Here is a 19,469-nt window from a genome sequence, read left to right on the forward strand (position 1 = left end):
ATATAGCACTGGACATATACCAGACATTGACCCGTTCACACAAACGAAAATGTCCCTCATAACCCCAGATTCCTTCCTGCGCCTCCCCGCAAACACCAATGGCAACAAGGCACCGATAACCATCTTCTTCATCACTGGCAACCCGGGCCTAATCGGCTATTACCATACTTTTCTATCTTTGTTATCTGACAGGTTGGGATTGGATGGCGGGACTTCATTCCAAGTTTTTGGGCATAGTCTTGCAGGGTTTGAATTGTCTAAGCATCAGGGGGGAAGGGAAGGGAAAGCGGAGAGAGAAGGTGGAAGGGGGCATTACTATAACCTCGAAGACCAAATATCTTATGTTCAGCGGAAACTGGACAGTTTCGTCACAAACCACTATGAAAAGAATAAACAAAATCATGGAGAGATGCCCAAGGTGATCCTCATCGGCCACTCAGTGGGCACTTATATCGCCATGGAAGTCCTCCGACGACACCGCGAGAGACAGCGCCAGCATACAACAGCCCCAGCGGATGGTAAAGGAACAGAATTCGACATAATAGGCGGTGTGATGCTCTTTCCTACTGTTGTGGATATTGCGAAGTCGCCTGCTGGGCAGCGATTAAGCGTCCGTTCCCCCTTCATCTCTTCTCTCATATCAATTGCAGTGGACGTTGGCTAATACGGTTGATAGAAGCTACTAAATTTGATCCCTGGACTCGCTATTATAGCGAGTTTGTTCGCCAGGGTACTGGCATGTTTACTTCCTAATGGACTTCTGCGATTGGTCGTCGCCGCGTTCATGGGCTTGTCTTCGTCGCTGGAGTCACCGGATAAAGTTGTTGTTGATACGACATGTGGGTTTTTGGGAAGTAGGGGAGTTAGGCAGGCTTTGTACGTCCCACCATTTTCCATTTACTTTCGTTTTACACGTCAGTACGAAGTAGATGGTTTGACTAATAGGGAAATAGGTATCTCGGCGCCGACGAAATGCAAACCATCACATCAGACAAATGGTCCGATGATATATGGGGTATGTCAGATGTTGAAGAGCCGCTTGCGAAGCTGTTTTTCTATTTTGGAAGGAATGATCATTGGGTTGCGGAGAGGACGAGGGATGAGATTATTGCTGTGCGGGGGAAGGATGGAAATGGGAAGGGGAATGGGCCTACGATGGTGGTTTGTGAGGACGGGTTGCCGCATGCTTTTTGTTTGAGTGAGTTCCCTTTTCTTTTCTTTTTGTTTTTTTTTTTTTTTTTTTTTTTTTTTTTTTTTTTTTTTTTTTTTTTTTTTTATAAAAAAAATCTTGGTGTGTTAATGGGGGTGTTGGCTAACTGCCTAGGATTCAACGAGGTTATAGCGAGGAAGACGGGGGATATGATTGGGGCGATTGTGGAGGGTCAAGTGCGGTAGAACTTCATTGTATGGTATGGGTATCTCGACAGTGTATTATGTTCGACTCTAAGTATATGCCTGACCACCCTGATGCGCCAATCCTGCTCTTCGGAAAAGATCTCCCAACACATCCTGCTGCTGCTGCTGCGACGGCTGCGGCTGCGGCTGCGGTGGCTGCGGTGGCCATTCCGCACCAAACTGATGCGCCCTCACCGTCCATCCATCATCCTGTGCCCTTTGCTGTCCGAAAAGGTCCTTTAATGAAACCTGTCTCCCCATCGGAACACTCGACTGTACCTCCTCGACCGGCGCGGCCGTCGTCGTTGCCGCTTCAGCGGCTATATGTAGTCCGTTCTGCTGCGATGCTTCGAGACGCTCGCGGGCGATCCGGAGACTGTGTCCAGCATGAACAGCACATTCACGAATCATTTGAGCATTGATAGCACGCGTCTGTGCAGTCGAGTTTGGCGGTGGCTCGGAGTAGATCCAAATACCGTAAATCCGCACATCACCGTTCCCACCAGCTGGTGTCCCCCCATTACCCCCGTTTCTCCCATTCGCATCAAGCGCCTCTTCATCACTCTTCAGAATCACATACTCTTCTGTAATCTCCACATTTTCCCCATCCACCAATGGGATATCAAAATTATTCAACCCCCGACGATTCAACACAAACGCAGTATACCGCTCCTCCCCCAGCACGCCCTGCGTCAAATTACACACAAACAACGTCCCCTCGACCCCACTCTTCTCCCATTGCCGTGATGCCGGGTTGAAGATGTAGACGACGGCGTAGGGGGCTAAGGAAATGATGGAATTGATGTGCGGGTTGTGGCGGCGGAGGACGGCGAGGTTGAGTTCTTCGTTTGAGCGGAGGGGTGGGCGGGGGATGGATTCTTGCTCTTGGTCTGTGTATTGGTCGATTTGTTTTTGGGAGGGTTGGGCGTCGGAGAGGTAGTTGGCGTAGTTGTCGGATTCGTAGTCGGAGGGTTGGAAGTGGGCGTTGTTGGCGTTGTTGTGCCGGAGGTTGTTGTTGTTTGGGCGGCGCGCTTTGCGGAATGTCATAGTTGCTGTTTGGAGAGAGATGTAGGTCGAGGAAGTGTAGTCAGGAAATGGTGGATGAAAGGTTGTTGTGGTGAAGACGATGATGTGGTGAAGATTAAGATGAATGCAGCAGGCCCCGCAAGAAGAACTTAAGCCGCTTCCCAATTAACCTCGACGATCGATCTGAACCTACGACCAACCTCCTTATTCTCTTTCTACTCTCTACTGAGAAATATATACCTTCCTCTCCTGCCATACTTGGTATACTGAATTATTCGCCTGCTCTGCCATTGCAATTGCTTCCGCTCGCCTCTCGCCTTCTGTCGTCATCCCTCCCGTCAGCCCTCTGCCACCGCCAACCACACCCTTACCACCCTTCAACAACGACACTCATAAGGAATTTGTTCAGATTGAGAATCTCTAAATGCAGGTATAATTGTGCTCTGTGCAACTGGCCCCAATCTGGTGTCGTGGGAGTATCTCAGTCGAGCGAGACGTGCTCGTTATATACTCCGCATGAAAATACAATCATACTTAATGAGGCCATGCGCATAGACTACACACGATAGTTTGACGAGAGAATACGAAAGGAAAAAAAAAAAAAAAAAAACTACACGTTCAACATGAGTCCCAGCGCGGGGCAACAGTCCGGCCCCGGAGGATACACCTCGGACAGCGACAACAGTGTGGTCTCTCCCGGCGGCGGCCCTCTCGATCCCTTCTCGCTTTCGCAGGGCGTTAGAGCACGCAAGTCAGAATATACCCGGCAAGAAATGATCCGGATTAAAGTCGCTACATGGAACGTCGCCGGTATACACGGTGCAGAAGAAGACATCGGGAAATGGTTCGTGAATAGCAAGGGGATTAGTGAGGGTCTTTCGGGGGTACAATTCTCGAACACTGGGAAGCCCGAGGCATGGAACGAGAGAAAGAATAGCGATGCTGGTACAGGACGGAGAAGGTCGTCTACGGATGCTTCGGACAGGCAACGGAGACACGGATCCGTCGCTCCATCGGCAGACTTTGAATTTGATGATGTTGGGCTCTATGCTCTTGGGTTGCAGGAGATTGTTGATATCTCGTCTGCGACGGAGGCTTTGAGACCGTTTACTGACCCGGCACCGGCGAATCGGTGGAAGACAGCGGTTCAGAAGGCCCTGCCGCCTGGGTACCAGCTTGTCGCTGAGACGCAGTTGCTTGGGCTGTTGCTTCTTATCTATGCGGCGCCTCGAGTCATCAATAATATATCAGGCGTTAGTACTTCCAGCGTAGGCACTGGGTTGTTGGGATACATGGGCAACAAAGGTGCCGTGTCGACACGTGTGGTGCTTGGAGAGACTACGTCTTTGGTCTTGGTGAATTCGCACTTGGCAGCTGGTTCGGATAAAAGTAGCTTGGAGCGGCGGAATTGGGATGCCGCCCAGATCATCAGCCGTACGAAATATTCTCCCATCGATCTTGAGAAGGGTCCCCCGGATTACATCGGGAAAGAGGACTTTGCCTTCTGGTTTGGTGATCTCAACTATCGACTCGGGGATATCCCAGGAGGCGATGTGCGCCAGGTCCTGTCTCGACACACGGACAATGAATATGACAAACGACACCAGTCGACACGCACACTCGATGACCGTCCTTCGTCTCCGCGCGTCATTGTCGAGGAGGGGGAACAGGATCCGCCATTGAGCAGCGCAAGCAAAGGCCATCCGGCGCTGTCGGATAAAGAGATTGACCCGCATACTGACCCGGCTTCTCTTCAGACTACTATTGCATCTCTTCTCCCTCATGACCAGCTTCGTATACAACAACAGAATGGAAAGGCCTTCCACGAGGGATGGCGCGAAGGCGATATCACTTTCCTACCGACTTATAAATATGACGTGGGTAGCGTGGCTAGATTCGACTCGAGTGAGAAGCACAGAGGTCCCAGTTGGTGTGATCGGATCTTGTTCCGGACACGCGAGGACAAGCAGAGACATGAGCGACTCGACCGCGAGCTCGCGGAGTCTCGAAAGAAGGATGAAGAGATGAAGGCTCGGGGCTTGGACAAAGCTGCAGCTGATGATAATGTACTGTTCGATTACGACCCGGAAGTCGATGGTGCGGATAGTGTCGAGGAAAGTGAACCATCCAAAGATAAGTCTGATGATGGTACGTCGTCGGAGTATCAGCTTGAACGGGACGGCCCTATTCGACTCGAATACTACGTGTCGCACCAGGGCATTCTGTCTTCTGATCACAAGCCACTGGATGCTGGTTTCACGCTTACTTTCGAATCTGTGATTCCGGAATTGAGAGCTAAGGTACACCAAGAAGTCGTGCGAGAATTGGACAAGGCCGAGAACGAAGCCCGCCCGGGCCTGACTGTCGTGGTGGATAAATATGAAGAAGACATCCGGAACGTTGAAGAAAAGGAAGACCCCAATTCTCTGGACTTTGGCGGCATAACGGTTGATGTGCCTGTTACTCGTTCGTTGACTGTTGCCAACACCAGCAGCGTGCCGGCTACGTTCACATTCGACAAGCCTGACCCCGAACAAAGGCAGTTTTTGTGGCTTGACTATCGAATCAGCCTACGAACAGAGCCTGAACACGATGGTCAGAAGCCCAAAACACCTGAACGGGAAAAGATCTTGGTCCCAGGCGAGGTTGCCAACATCGAGGTCACGGCGCACGTACAGGATCTTGAAACAATCCGTCTGCTGAACCACGGGCTCGTTAGACTCGAGGAAATCCTGGTCCTTCGTGTAGCAAACGGCCCAGACCATTTCATCTGTGTCTATGGTCAATGGCTACCCACGTGCTTTGGCCGTAGCGTGGTGGATCTCACACGCATGCCTGAAGCAGGCGCACGCAGCTTAGTCGCCCCGCAACCGCCGGAGCAGGCAAAGGACGATAATGGTGTTCGCCTCTCTGCGCCCCGCGAACTTTTCAGACTGACAGAGGCGATTTCTGAACTCTCCGAACGCGCCGTTGCAGAATGGGGCATGATACGAGGCGATTTTGAAGACAGCACTCCACCATGGAAGACAGAACCCTACGGACCAGGATGGCCATTCAATCCAGAGACATGGACACTGAAAGGCCGCGACGAGCGTGCACCACTACTAGCACGTGTCCGCGAATCGCTGGACACCAACGGCTCCCTGAGCACCATCTTCGAACCCGAAATCTCCTCTCTCGAGCGCCTAGAAATCCTCAGCGAAACCTTAATGGTCTTCCTCCGCTCCCTAAACGACGGAATCATAACAGCAGACGTCTGGCAGAACATGAACTCCCAAATCCAAGCAAGAGAGAAAGCCAAAAAACCCCCCCTCTCCTGGGAAGAAACCCAAGCCTGGGTCCTCGAAAACCTATCCTACTCCCCCGCCCACAGCGTCTCATTTACCTTCGTCACCTTCATGCTCGCGCGTATCGCCAATGAAGTCGCACCCGCGCTCTCCATGCCACCGCCTCGCCCATCCTCCCACCACCAACACTCCAAGAAATCCTCTGAAGACAAAAAACGCCAACAACAAACACCCCGCGAAACAGAAGACCAGCAGGCCCAGAACTCCGCCCCGCCTCCGACCCCCGCCTCATCGGCAGCGTTCATTTCAGCAGGTTCTTTCCGTCGCCAGTCGCGCTCGTTCACCACCTCTTCCTCCTCGAGCTCCTCGACTGATAGCGGTAATGCCAATGGGAACATAGCGGCGCATAGGCAGGCCGTTGAGACCGCGTTCGCAAGTATGTTTGCGAATATGCTGATTTCGGAGGACGTGCCTGCTCCATCGAAGGAGAAGGAGAGGAGGGCATTGGATGGGCGGAAGAGGAGTGTTGTTGAGCCGTTTTTAAAAATTATTGGGGTGGATAATCAGGGGCCTTCCGGGGGTGGGTTTTAATCCTTTATCAAACCTTGCCTCTTTCTATGGTTGAGTGGTGTTTTTTATTATCTAGACTAAGATGGGATAAATGGATGGATGGAGGTGATTTGTATACGTATCGTCGTCCGTGCTTTTTTGTCCCGTTTAGGATCAAGAGTTTGTACGTGGTGTTCGGGTTATAGAGTTATGATAGATGGGAGAGCATACGTTTATGCGAATATGATTGACGTTGGATTGTTATATCGCATTAGCGTAGTTAGTGGGAGCCCTGCGGGTGCTAGAGCTTGGTAATACTAGCTAGGGCAAATTTTACTAAATAAGTTGAATGAATTGTTGGCCTTAACAAAAAAGCAAAGGGCACCAAGGGCAAGGGGTGCGACTCTGGTCTTATAAATAGGTTGGAAGACCTGACAATCTGGCTTGAGTTACGCCTACCGTCCTCTTTCACCGCAGCCCTCATCATCCAACACCGCCACAATCGATTTCTCTCATCAATTTTCTGTGGCTTGTTTGCTGGGAGCTAGCCAAATTGCAATAACTAAAATCGGCATATCCTGCAGCATTCCACAAATCGTGTTGGGCCTCGTTGATTTTCTTCACTCATACGGCCCAGTTGTAGGCCTACACAGGATTTTAACGACAAATGGTTACCTTCTTTTTGCCCTCTTTGTTTTTATCTAACGCCCCACGCCGTCCAAGACAGATCTGGAGATTATTAGGTTCTTTCTTTTTTTCGTTTCTTTCCTTTTTCTTTTTCTTTCTGGCAGTGATTACTTTCAAAAGGTGCGCTGGCATAAAGAATGGAAAGTTCTGGATTTTGTTATTCCTTAAATTTCGTCTTCACTCTATCTTCTGATACGGTAGTGACTACACTCAAGTAGATACAGTAGACGACTAAATCAGCTTGACACTTCAATACTCATGGCGTTTGTTTCTAGACCGCGCCAAGAAACGGCTAGTTAGACAGGAATAATATTGACCCGGAAAATCTATACCACGTCTCGTTCGGAATGTTACCTATATTATCTACAATACAGATATTTGTGGCATGAACTTCAGGACTCAGCCAAGACTAATGACTCATAAATCATCTGCCTGGAAGCTCCGGCAATCTGCCAACATCGCACTATTTTTCACCTCTTCATTTACCGCCATCTGGGAAGCAAGCGTTGGTGATCAAGATACGTGGGTTGGTGAGTGGGCCCATCCATTCGGCCTGGCAAGTGGTTACGGCGATGTGACTTACGAACTAACTAGATTGCTGCATGGGTACAATGCCGGACACGATAGTGGTCTAGTGCCGAGTTGCCACATCATGCGTGAACCAAGTAGAACATGCTGGCAGATTCATGATGAAGAGACCTCTATATAAGACTCGTCGACCCCAGGTCCTCCTTTTTTTGTAGAGATTAGACGGAAAATGCTACTCCACAGGTGTATAGAAACCTACGATGACAACCCTTCCATCACCGTAGCCAAGCGCAAGGAGACCACCTTTAGTAGTTGAACAAGAGGAGGAACGATATTCAGACGGTAGCCATAGAAGCCTTTCCTCTCCAAAGACTACCCATTCATACATCAAAGATAACTGAGGGTTGGGCTGATCTAAAGCTGCGTGAGAGACGGCTCCGAACAAATCCCAATTGTTCGACTGAATCTGATCGGAATGGCCCTGCAGGGTCTGCCGCTCTTTACCCGTTGTGGCATCCCAGAGTTTGACAGTCTTGTCTTCTGAGCCGGACGCCACGGTCTGACCGTCCGGGGAGAAGGCTACAGACCGAACCCAAGAGGAATGGCCCTGGAGCGTCTGTCGTTCTTTGCCCGTCGTGGCATCCCAGAGTTTGACAGTGTTGTCAATTGAGCCGGACGCCACGGTTTGACTGTCCGGGGAGAAGGCGACAGAAAAAACCCAACCAGAATGGCCCTGGAGGGTCTGCCACTCTTTACCCGTTGTGGCATCCCAGAGTTTGACAGTGTCGTCATCTGAGCTGGACGCCACGGTCTGACCGTCCGGGGAGAAGGCGACAGAAAAAACCCAACCAGAATGGCCCTGGAGGGTCTGCCACTCTTTACCCGTCGTGGCATCCCAGAGCTTGACAGTCTTGTCTTCTGAGCCGGATGCCACGGTTTGACCGTCTGGGGAGAAGGCTACAGATGAAACCCGAGAGGAATGGCCCTGGAGGGTCTCCCGTTCTTTGCTCGTCATGGCATCCCAAAGTTTGACAGTCTTGTCTTCTGAGCCGGACGCCACAGTTTGACCGTCCGGGGAGAAGGCTACAGATAAAACCAAAGAGGAATGGCCCTGCAGGGTCTGCCACTCTTTGCCCGTCATGGCATCCCAGAGTTTGACAGTGTCGTCATTTGAGCCGGACGCCACGGTTTGACCGTCCGGGGAGAAGGCTATAGACCGAACTGAAGAGGAATGGCCCCGGAGGGTCTGCCGCTCTTTACCCGTTATGGCATCCCAGAGTTTGACAGTCTTGTCTTCTGAGCCGGACGCCACGGTTTGACTGTCCGGGGAGAAGGCTACAGACCGAACCCAACCAGAATGACCCTGGAGGGTCTCCCGCTCTTTGCCCGTCATGGCATCCCAGAGTTTGACAATCTTGTCCTCTGAGCCGGACGCCACGGTTTGACCGTCTGGGGAGAAGGCTACAGACCGAACTGAAGAGGAATGGCCCCAGAGGGTCTGCCGCTCTTTACCCGTTGTGGCATCCCAAAGTTTGACAGTCTTGTCTTCTGAGCCGGACGCCACGGTTTGACCGTCTGGGGAGAAGGTTACAGACTGAACCCAAGAGGAATGGCCCTGCAGGGTCTGCCGCTCTTTACCCGTTGTGGCATCCCAGAGTTTGACAGTCTTGTCTTCTGAGCCGGACGCCACGGTTTGACTGTCCGGGGAGAAGGCTACAGACCGAACCCAAGAGGAATGGCCCTGCAGGGTCTGCCGCTCTTTACCCGTTATGGCATCCCAGAGTTTGACGGTCTTGTCTTCTGAGCCGGACGCCACAGTTTGACCGTCCGGGGAGAAGGCGACAGAAAAAACCGAACTGGAATGACCCTCAAGTGTCTGCAGTTTTGCGCTCCACAAATGTTCTACTTGTGGTAATATGCGTATCCTCTTTGATCGTTCCGCATCGAAATTCTGTCTTATACGGCTTTTCATCGGTGAAAAAGTCAATCCTGCACAGTACAGTTGTAGCGGAGCAATATCAATCATTTGACTGTTCTCAAGAATGAATCGTTTTGCATCGTACAGGAACCTTGAGAATTTAGAGCCCACATCTTCCTAGATCAAGATTAGTCACTAGTTAAAAAGAGTCCCACGGGAACCTACCCGTACAATTGACAGTAAAGTATTTACCATGCCGACAGCCTCGGTTATAACCCCCATGAGACCCATTGCTTCCAGCCAGTGAAGGAAGTGCTTTTTGAGGAATTGGTGTATCTGATCTTGGTCCTCAAGTTTCACATGCCCTTGCTGCAGATGACTGGCCCAATATTGGCAAGCATATTGAAGCTCTGTTGGCAGATTACCTTGAATTGCCAGAGGGTCAATTTCCGTCCTCAGGGTTCCAAAGCTTGATAGACTGCAGATGTTTCTTTTTAGACCACCATTTTCTCTTTCCATAACACGAATGCAATGAAGTCCTATTGTCTTGTTCATTGCGGCTTCATTAATTGAGAATTGAGTTTGTTCATCCGGTTCATTATTAAGAAGAAAGTCCCGAAATGATTGATGAAAGAGCCTCACTGGTTCTCCCATTTCTTTGGGTAATCGAATGACAGATTGAAGGGTGTTTAGTCTAGTCTGAATGGTAGCCTCGCGGGTATCGAGCAGCTCTGCTAGAGGCATGATTGGGAGGGGATTCTGGAGGATAATGACGGCCCCCACAATGGTTTGAAATTCGTTCACCAGCTGGCGAACTTGCCTCCCCTTCTGGTGAACGAGAAGTCTTTCCAAAATAGGTAAGTATGTCCCTGATAATTGCGATGCTTGCTGGTCTTGATGAATCAAAAATCCTTCCAAGCTGGCTTGGGGGTCCCAGTTCGGATCTTCAAAAACACGGTAGATGGTAGCTGCGTAGATAAAAAGAGGAACTGTCATTTGTACAAGTCTTTGGATATTCTTCTCTCCAGGCCATCTTTTATCAAGCCCCCTTTCCCTTCTAATATTTGGAAGCTTGACTTGAAAGAAAACCCCAATATCGTGTTCAACAGTTGATTGAGATATTTCGTGAAGAATAGCAGCTTTGTGTTTGCCCTGTACTTCATTGAATCCAGAGAGGATGCTGGACTCTGGTCTGCTCGTCACAAAGAACCGTAATTCCACGGCAGAATCAGTGTGCTGAAGTTCTGGGAGGCGCTTTATAATGGTTTTGATGTTAATATCATCCTGACATTCATCCAAAGCATCAATAATAATCACGAGTAAGAGCCTTTGACCCCTGCTCGTTCTGATGGTGGATAAGGGTTCCTTCAGAATCCGGTCAAATTGGTCTCCGAGTGAACTTTTGACAAGGGTGCTGTCTTGTCTAATGGCCTTCATGACGCCATCCTGGAATTGAGGCAGTATATCAATCAATTGCTTCGCTATTGTGGTAAGAAGATTGTCTGACGTGGCACGATCTCGCTCACTTCGGTTGAAGAAGAAGCTGGCTCCCAGTAGCCCCCTCTGCTTCAAGTCTCTCGCAACCGTCCGCGAAATGGTTGATTTTCCAGTTCCAGCCATGCCTTGTAACCAGAAAACTGGTTTAGCTGGGGAATCATTCACCCAGTCTTCAATCGTTTCAAGAAGCTCAGTCCTCGTGTTTTCAAGACAATAGTCCTGAGGCTCGTTCGCATGCGAATTGAATGCAGCTCTTTCCGCAATGGGTAGTTTCGCCAACACAAGCTCATTGTCCACATTTTGAACCTTTCTCAGCACTTGCTCTCCCCGAGCTAATATCTTGTCTGCCTTGGCGTCCAAGCAAAACCATTCTTGCATTCTGGCTAAGCTTTCAAGATGGAGCTCCTCTTTTTGAATTGCATTTTTGATTTCCGCCAAAGGCAGTTGGTTCAGCGCAATAACACTCTTCAGGATTCTCTTCCCCGCACGAGATCGGCCGATTCTGATGACCTCAGCCGAGTAATCAAGGACAGCCATGTATACATGACGAAGGGCGATTTCGATGGCGTCTTTCGTATTGGGATTTTTATTGAGGTAATGTATTTCGTAGAGAGTGGTGCGAGCAATGGTGTCAGCAAGAAAGGCTGAGGATTCAAACCACTGATCTTGCTGGTCGCAGTAATTCTGAGTCATCTTTTCGCATATTTAGCACAACTCCTTTAGTGTCATATGTACGCCACATACCATCAAACCAAGAGACACGATTGACCAGGCAGTGGACGCATGGCCAGTAGGGTCACAAGCTACGACAGCACTGATACTTTGTCGAAGGCTCAACGCAGCGTCGAGGATTTGTTTTGCCGTTTTGTAAAGCCTGTTATCGTTTTTCAGACTTCGAGTCTCGTATTGCTCTTGTACGGTCTCAATGACACTGTGAAGAGCAATTTCAATTTTCGGAGATGTCGTGTCCCTGTCACAATGAGCACTCTCATTTGTAAGCCCAGTCCTCAGAAGGAGTTGCTTGTCTTCCTTAAGCTGACTGAAAGCAGCTTGCCAGAGGTTCGGAGGGAAGGGTGTCTCATTAGGCCTTTCATCATTAGGTCTTATATGGGGCCCCTCCACGGGATTGGCGGAAGCTGGCAGTGCTGGTGACGGCGGCGTGGTCAGTGTTGGTGGATCATGTAGCTTTTCAGCCCCAGCACTACCTATCTTGCTAGGTTTCAAATGCCGTCTGAGACGGCATTTGAACTTCCCGAAAGCGCTGGGAGACATCATGGATGGAAAGTGAAACTGGAAGCATGGTGAGACAAGGAGTTTCGGTCAGGTCATTGGTTGGCTTGGCAGGGCGGCAAACGAATATTGCTTTTTCTAACTGGCGCACCAGAATCCCTACATCAACTTATACTGAACAAGGTAGTTACAGGTACAAACAATTGTCAACCTGAAAAAATTACCGAAATTGACTGTATAAAGCTCAATTTGTGTGTTCACATTTTTTGTGGCCTAGCGGTCATTTTGGTTGACAACATTGAATACTCAAGGCGTAGCCTACATATGATTCCCTCTCTCATAATGCCTTCAACAAAATTACGCTTTATGCTCAATAATAACCAATCATATTGTTGTGCCATCTCATTAAAGACTGACAAGCGTATTCCACACCCGACCGAAGGGCGAATTTTTGCCATAATACCAACATATTTAACTATAGTTCTTGGACAAAAGTCTACGTAATTCTCCGCAACCACGAAAATATATATCACCAGAACATTTCTTTTCCACATAAAACAACCAAACATGAATATTTTTACTAGATAATTAGATAAGAAATAGATAAGTGGCATATAATTGATAAAATAAAATAAAATCATATTAGTAATGTGTATACCGCCCCTTTGCCTCTAAAACTGCATTGACACGGTTCTCCATAGACCTTACCAAACCATCAAAATATTCCTGTCCTAAACTCTCCCATGCATCCTCCATGGCCATATAAAATTGCTCTTTCAATTGCTCTTTAGTCCCGTTAAATAATTCAAGGTCTGGATGGAGGATATATATACGCTCTTTCAACTTGGCCCAGGCATGTCCAATAAGATTCAAACCAGGTGAGTAGGGTGGCCAGTCAACAAGAGGAATACCATGCTCATCAAACCAATTCTTAATACTATTGGCTGTATGTATGGGGCATTATCTTGCACGAATTCCATACCAGATTCCCATATAGCAGGTAGATAATCTTCAATAAGTCTCAAATAGGACTGAAGAATACCCTCTTCGAGCAGAATCCTCATCCCCACTCATTCAACAGATTTCAGTGTCGCTACCACCCCAGATTGCCGCCCAAATCATGATAGATATTCCTTTACCTTTGGTGTATGGAATTATATGCTTTCCCCCCCCCCCCCCCATTTCTCATTGAAGTGGTTGTGTGATAGGCTACGCCTAGGTCAGTACTCGGAGCAGGTCCTCGTAAGCATGTGACAACTTGGTTAGATGCCCAACCCACATCGGGCATACCTTCTCGCGGATTCTTATATATTAGTCTTTGATCTCAAATGTAATGGCCCAGCCCAGCGTTTCCATCAGCAAACATCATCAACACGGCAAACAATACCATGAAAGCAATCAAGACGAACAAGCTGCTTAGCGAGACCACACAGAACCATATGGGACTTCTTCACGTAAATAGACTTGCCTCTTATTTTCTTTTCTTCTTCAGGTTCGATATTCTCGTCGATGGCTACTAGTTGGTTTAGATATGAATATCAATTCGTTAATATCTTCTAGCTATTGAGCCCGTGAAATCGACTGGCGTTCTTCTTTCTTTCTTTTTCTTTCTCTATCGAATCCTTCTTGTATATATAGCTGATAGTAGCTTTTAGGGCTTAGCCCTTTACAGGTTGAGCCGCCATACCCATTGATTCTTCTTTCCCTTGCCTAGCTCAACAGAGCATTCATCACTCCATATAACTTTGCTCCACTGCTCATGTGTCCAATCCTTGCGCATGCATGCCCATTCATAGCGTAGTTTGGCTATTTCCTCGGTTAATTGAGGCCTTTTTTGCGCTCTCCAGTGGCCATACCCAGATTCTTTTAACATGCGTGCAATTGTGCGTGTTGTCACGGCGCCCTACTAGGATAATGTAACATCCAACTCATGGGTTCTACCTAGGTAGCTATCGACGAGAACAATCAACATGAGGAAGGAAGAAGAGAGGTGACGCCGTATTTATCAACAAAGCAAACAACTGCATCTCATGTGATAGCCAGCCAACGCGACCAGGCCGTCACACGTGTAGAAATGGGCATCCAAGGTAATTTGCAGATATCTTCAGTTTTGATAAAGGGATCCCGCTTGATATGTAAAAGAATATATCGCTTATCAGCATCAAAGGATCTCTGGCTGTCCGATGCGAGGAGAACTAGTGCCAGTGGTGGAGGACTGATATGTTGCAATGGTGGTTTGAATCGTTGTATATGGTAAATTCGTTTCGCGCTGAATATCGGCCTTTTTCTGGCCTGCAAGGAATCGGCCAACTATGATCCCCCGTTGAAAAGGTTCTAATTCCTTTCTACTAGTCCTATTAGAACTAGTAGACCGTAAAGGGGTGCGAGGCATGGTGTAGGTGGTTGAGAAGATGATGGGCAATATCAGGTGCCGCGTCGCGCGACCCGGAATTACGTAGACTTTTGTCATGTGACTGTATAAGGGCTCTAAATCATTCCCAAAATTCACCAAACCCGCTAGTAGATCCGAAAAAGATAGTATATATCAAGAGACAAGAAGCATACGGTGTGGGATCAGCTATGCTCCCGAATAGGATTCAAACTCGTCCCATCTGGCAAACCTTGGGTAGCCTTCTTGAATCGCCTTGGAGATGGCGACGCACGATTTTGTGGCATCTTCCCTTTACCTCGCTTTGATGGTGACAGCGACGATGGCTTTCCCGTAAAGCCCCTAAAATAATTCCAACATCGCGTGACAACCCGGAACGGCAACGCCGTCAATGACATAAAAATCTGAACGGGGACAAGCATAGTAGCATATAGCCACTCACCGAGCCGGAATGCAAACCCGCGGTTTCGATGGCGATAACCAGCGCGATGCGCTGCAGCTGCTAGAGAGAGGGCGTCGTGGACTTGTGTCTCGAGAGCTCGGAATCGGGAGTCTGTTTCGTATGAAGTGACTGCTGTGCGCTTTTCGTAGCGGCGGACTGCGCGGTTTAGGGCGTCGATATCGGGTTGAATGGCTTTTCGGATTTCAATGGTTGTTTGGGATACGAGTCCTTGGTTCTTTTCGTTTTCTTGGTTTGGGGATTCTGGTTGGTCTTGAGACGATTGTTCGGAGGAAAGTCGTACAGCCGCGGCCTCTGCGATGTGGACTTCGAGTTCTTCGAGACGCTTGCTGAGGTCTGCGACTTTGCTGGCGTCGATCCTGTCTTCTTCGTGGTGTAATGCTGAATGGACGGTTCGTTGGAGGTGAAGCGTGCGCGCTTGTACCATCCTTAGCAGATGTGCGAACGGTCGAATTTCCGACGCCAGAAGGAAAATAGTCAGGTTGTAGTTCGATACCAAGCCTTCCGACGGCCGTGATAGATTGGACCTGATGGTATGCAGGAGCCATGTTCCGATCATGGGAAAGATGAAGCATGATGCGAGAGCTGCGAGTTCGTGGATCATGAGTTCGCGATTCGCTGCATTGGCGACGGCAGATAATCGCTGCGATTCTTTTCTTGTCTCAGTGTCTGATGATGACTTGCGTGTGTGCCCTGATGTTGCTTGGTCGTAATCCGACTCTTCCTCCGGTTCATAGTACTTGTCTTGGCGGACCGCCTGGGCGGAACGATACCAATCCCTGAATATTATCAGCAGATGAAAGGAGAAAATAAAAAGAAAGCAAGACATACCATGGCAGCCGAACAGACCAATTTAAGAAAATGGCCGCCAAGACCAGCAAAGTGATGTCAGTGACTACAGCACCTCCATTTTTAAAAAACACCCCGGCGATTGCGGGGAACAAGGCTAGACCCAGCGGTGCGGATTGCCAATGCGATTCCTCCTGCAAGTCGACATCGTTGGTTCGTCTGGACACGCGGGGAAGGAATAGGTCGTCTGTGGATGATCGTATCGAGTTCCGTGCTTCGGATACCGAATCCGATAATGTGGAATTCCGGCGTAATACCGATGTCGAGTTCAAGTCCTCTGCGAATGTTGTTGTCGCGACTCGAGCCGGTCCGCGTTGACGGAGACCAGAATTAATGTCTTCTTTATCTCTGCTAGAATTGTCCGTGGAAGAAGTCCGGGGTGAAGGCGTTGGCCGAGGTTGCTCCGTCATGATTAACAGGGACCTGAGCGCGATCAGCCACGTGAGATCAATTAACTCATGCTCGAGGGGAAGCAGCAAGAGAAAAAGACCCGTGAACGTACCATAGAAATTGCACCTGACTTCTCTGGAGCACGGACTCAGTTTGCTAGAATTGCGACCTTGGAAGTGTGAAGTGGTGTGATGTACAAGTGAACGGTGAGGACAGGACTGACAGGTTAACTCAGCTATGACGACATGTGACTCGGCGGAACCGGGAACATTTGCTTTGGCTTGCTGACTCTGGTTAACAAACGAACAAACCTTGTTTGCGACCTGGTCATGGCTCTATTTGCCATAGCTGGCGGTAGGTCATGTACAGAGAAGTACAATGCTGCAATTGACTGCCCCGGAGTCCGTCAACATCCCACTCCGCTATGGCCAAAAAGGGTTATCGCAGGAACCCCATATTCCTATACGGAACACTCCTTTTCGGGGCTGAAGAAAGGAGAATGTATCGCTCATAGAGGCCTTTGTTTTCAAGCGAACAACAATTAACAATTACTGAATGTGGCTATTCTTGGAAGTCATTTGTGCTGCGAACCGTTGTTAGAACCTGTCAAGCCAGAGCCTGTCAGCCAATGGTTTTCGAAGGACGGTCATGGGTAACAGACTCACGGGAAACCCGGGAGAAACTATTTTTAGCTCACCTTCCAGTCATTTGCTGTGATGGCGTTGAGTGATGGCAAAAGCATGCTGAGCCCACCCATCACAAGCTATACGAGACCAAATCTTAAGGAAAGCTCGGAAATGCAATTCCACCACCATATTAGTTTAAGGTTTGACTTTCCAAAAAACAATTTCTCATGGATATCATAACCAGGATGTGCAGTGAAGTTGGACGAAGGAAGGACGAAGATGAGGGTCAATAACGGCTGTCAACGGGAGACGGCTCTATTGATACCCCAATGCGGTAAAGCGGCATCTCGCCACAACCGCGCAGCGCAACGACAACTTTTCGATTCTCTTTTTTTATGCTTTTACCTTGACTTCACTCATTCTTTATTCAATTACCACAAGCTCTAATCGGTCAATGGGCAGGTTTCCTATTCAGTTGACTCCGTCACAGCCATTGACCATGTACAAGTATACAGACTCGCCTGGTCCCGTCGGGGTCCAGTTCAATATGAATGGCTTACCTCGTTTCTCATTCTTCCTATTCCTATATCCAGCAAAGTTAATACTCTGTCTCATCATGACACGCAGTGAACACTTCTCTCCCGGTTTCATCCCGTTGTTTCTCTTATTGGCGTCAATAGAAGATATCACGGGCCATTCTCCTGCTTCACTCCCTTCTCCTCCATGAATTTTCCTTTAAGAAATGATGCCAGTACATTGCTCCTTGTCTTTTATCATCTTCCTTTGCCTCGTTGAATTGAAAAGAACTGGCGTCGACCTCGAAGTTTATACGATCACCGACGTCTGCACCCGTTGCACACAACACAGCCCTCGATATTCGTCAAAATGGTCTATCCGCAGGCGGTGGCCATTCCTTTCATATCCATTATTGGCATTTGCATCATTATAGTTCCCCTGATCCTGCACATCAAGAACAAAAACTATCCGTCCGCCAGCATACTCGTCTGGTTCGTCTTACTCAACCTCTTCAACATCATCAATGCCTTCATTTGGTCAAGCGATGATACCGACACATGGTGGGATGGCACTGGTCTCTGCGACTTTGAAGTCAAGATCATGATTGCCAGTTACGTCGCGGTCCCCGGAGGGCTGCTGTGCGTGTTCCGCAGTCTGGCTCGGGTGTTGGATACCAGGTGTGCCGCCCTGGTTCCTGATAAGAAGCAGCGCTGGCGCAATCGTGGCATGGAGATACTATTCTGTGTTGTGGTTCCGCTTCTTTCGATGGTTACCCACATCTTCTACCAGAAGAGTCGGTACATGGTTTATCAAGTCTCGGGCTGCATCAACAACTTTGATGATAGCCCCATTTCGCTTGCGCTTGCGTTCATCTGGCCGCCTATAATTTGCTTACCCGCGTGCTGGTATTGCGGTATGTATGCCAAATTGTTTATCACATGGAATTTGCGGCTGACATCGTCCAGGTCTGGTTCTTCACCGTCTACGCCTATATCGAAGCCAATTCGGGGACATCCTCAACGCATCCAACAGCAACATCAACAAATCTCGATTCATACGGCTCTTTTCTCTAAATTTCATCATGCTCGTCATCATATTCCCGATCCAATGCTACGTTGTCTGGCAAAACACGGTCCTCTCGTTTCCCTGGCATACCTATACCTGGAGCGCAGTCCATGGGCCGGAGTGGCATACGATCGTCAAGTATACTACCGGTGGAAATGCATTTTTTGACCGCTGGGTCCCTGTTGCCGCATGCTTTCTCGTGTTTGTCTTCTTTGGTTGCGGTAAGGATGCCAATGAGCTGTATCGGTCGTTCTTGAGGTCGTTAGGGCTTGACCGTTGCTTTGCTTGTCTTGACACGGAGTATAACCATCAGACGAGTATGGCCAGTTCTTCTGGCAGCAAGGTCAAGCTGTTGTTTAGCAAGAACAAGATATGGTCCTCTACCTCAAGGTAGGCAGTTCCTCCATCCGTTCAAATTGACAATATTCTAACAACACCAGAACCCACATAAACACAAACAATGCCCCCACAAATCCCACGATGCGCCAATCCTACCATGACATCGAAAAAGGCAAGCCTTCAATCCGCATCGACGACGACCAAAACTCCCACTCCGAAGAAAAATCCTGGTTCCGATCCTTCTTCCGCCGCCCAACTCCGTCTAAATCCTCCAGCCACCAAAGACACCCCTCCCATCTTTCATTGTCCGGTCAAAATACCGTATCCACGAATGCTTGGGCTGGGGTGAGCTGGAGCCGTGGAAGTGGTGAATTCAGCCCGAGTCCTACTAGGAGGGATTTTATTCGGGTGAGGCAGGAGATTAGCCAGGAGAGTGTTGTGCAGGAGGTCGTATGAGGCGCTTTAAGTTGATCTGCTATGCGATATAGATACCCTGGGGTTGTAGGGTCTACGTACTCTCGTTCCTTTCTTTGCTTTTTCATCTTGCATGATGTTTACATAGGTAGCTTGATAAAAGCAATTAATCTAATTCTACTGAAGGCTAAGACAGTATCAGAGTGGAGTGTATTTGAATAGTTCAACTAGATATCAAGCTCCTACGCACTACACTATGATTGACCCGTCCCTTCTTTGCACCATCCAAATATAGCAACTCCGT

The 19,469-nt window shown here is 48.8% G+C and overlaps 7 protein-coding genes across 7 annotated transcripts; 4 read left to right on the plus strand and 3 right to left on the minus strand.

Annotated features, from left to right (window-relative positions):
• Positions 1-49: 49 nt before the first annotated feature.
• On the plus strand, positions 50-1,395 carry EURHEDRAFT_461060 (bifunctional triacylglycerol lipase/ester hydrolase; the record flags this gene model as incomplete). Its single annotated transcript, XM_040784696.1, has 4 exons — positions 50-610; positions 677-876; positions 954-1,198; positions 1,325-1,395. The coding sequence occupies 4 exons, from the start codon at positions 50-52 to the stop codon at positions 1,393-1,395; spliced, it is 1,077 nt and encodes a 358-aa protein (XP_040636769.1).
• On the minus strand, positions 964-2,533 carry EURHEDRAFT_414649 (Dcp1 family protein). Its single transcript, XM_040782493.1, has 2 exons — positions 1,325-2,533; positions 964-1,198 (listed from the first exon to the last, which is right to left on the minus strand). The coding sequence occupies exon 1, from the start codon at positions 2,440-2,442 to the stop codon at positions 1,444-1,446; it is 999 nt and encodes a 332-aa protein (XP_040636770.1). The 5' UTR covers positions 2,443-2,533; the 3' UTR covers positions 964-1,198; positions 1,325-1,443.
• Positions 2,534-3,011: 478 nt separating this feature from the next.
• EURHEDRAFT_414650 (phosphatase family protein) lies at positions 3,012-6,617 on the plus strand. Its single transcript, XM_040782494.1, has one exon. It carries the CDS (start codon positions 3,045-3,047, stop codon positions 6,297-6,299), a length of 3,255 nt encoding a protein of 1,084 aa, XP_040636771.1. The 5' UTR covers positions 3,012-3,044; the 3' UTR covers positions 6,300-6,617.
• Positions 6,618-7,206: 589 nt separating this feature from the next.
• Positions 7,207-12,199, minus strand: EURHEDRAFT_414651 (WD40 repeat-like protein). The gene is made up of 4 exons (XM_040782495.1): positions 11,632-12,199; positions 9,616-11,580; positions 7,539-9,567; positions 7,207-7,474 (listed from the first exon to the last, which is right to left on the minus strand). Exons 1-3 carry the CDS (start codon positions 12,160-12,162, stop codon positions 7,705-7,707), a joined length of 4,359 nt encoding a protein of 1,452 aa, XP_040636772.1. The 5' UTR covers positions 12,163-12,199; the 3' UTR covers positions 7,207-7,474; positions 7,539-7,704.
• Positions 12,200-14,691: 2,492 nt separating this feature from the next.
• EURHEDRAFT_379507 (uncharacterized protein) lies at positions 14,692-16,225 on the minus strand (the record flags this gene model as incomplete). Its single annotated transcript, XM_040779182.1, has 2 exons — positions 14,692-15,745; positions 15,798-16,225. The coding sequence occupies 2 exons, from the start codon at positions 16,223-16,225 to the stop codon at positions 14,692-14,694; spliced, it is 1,482 nt and encodes a 493-aa protein (XP_040636773.1).
• A 1,297-nt stretch (positions 16,226-17,522) lies between these two features.
• EURHEDRAFT_164366 (pheromone receptor) lies at positions 17,523-18,934 on the plus strand. Its single transcript, XM_040777816.1, has 2 exons — positions 17,523-18,260; positions 18,313-18,934. Exons 1-2 carry the CDS (start codon positions 17,717-17,719, stop codon positions 18,804-18,806), a joined length of 1,038 nt encoding a protein of 345 aa, XP_040636774.1. The 5' UTR covers positions 17,523-17,716; the 3' UTR covers positions 18,807-18,934.
• On the plus strand, positions 18,849-19,426 carry EURHEDRAFT_164396 (uncharacterized protein). The gene has a single exon (XM_040777817.1). It carries the CDS (start codon positions 18,893-18,895, stop codon positions 19,205-19,207), a length of 315 nt encoding a protein of 104 aa, XP_040636775.1. The 5' UTR covers positions 18,849-18,892; the 3' UTR covers positions 19,208-19,426.
• Positions 19,427-19,469: the final 43 nt, after the last annotated feature.

This window comes from Aspergillus ruber (assembly GCF_000600275.1).
Source record: "Aspergillus ruber CBS 135680 unplaced genomic scaffold scaffold00023, whole genome shotgun sequence".
NCBI classification, from domain to species: Eukaryota; Fungi; Ascomycota; class Eurotiomycetes; order Eurotiales; family Aspergillaceae; genus Aspergillus; species Aspergillus ruber.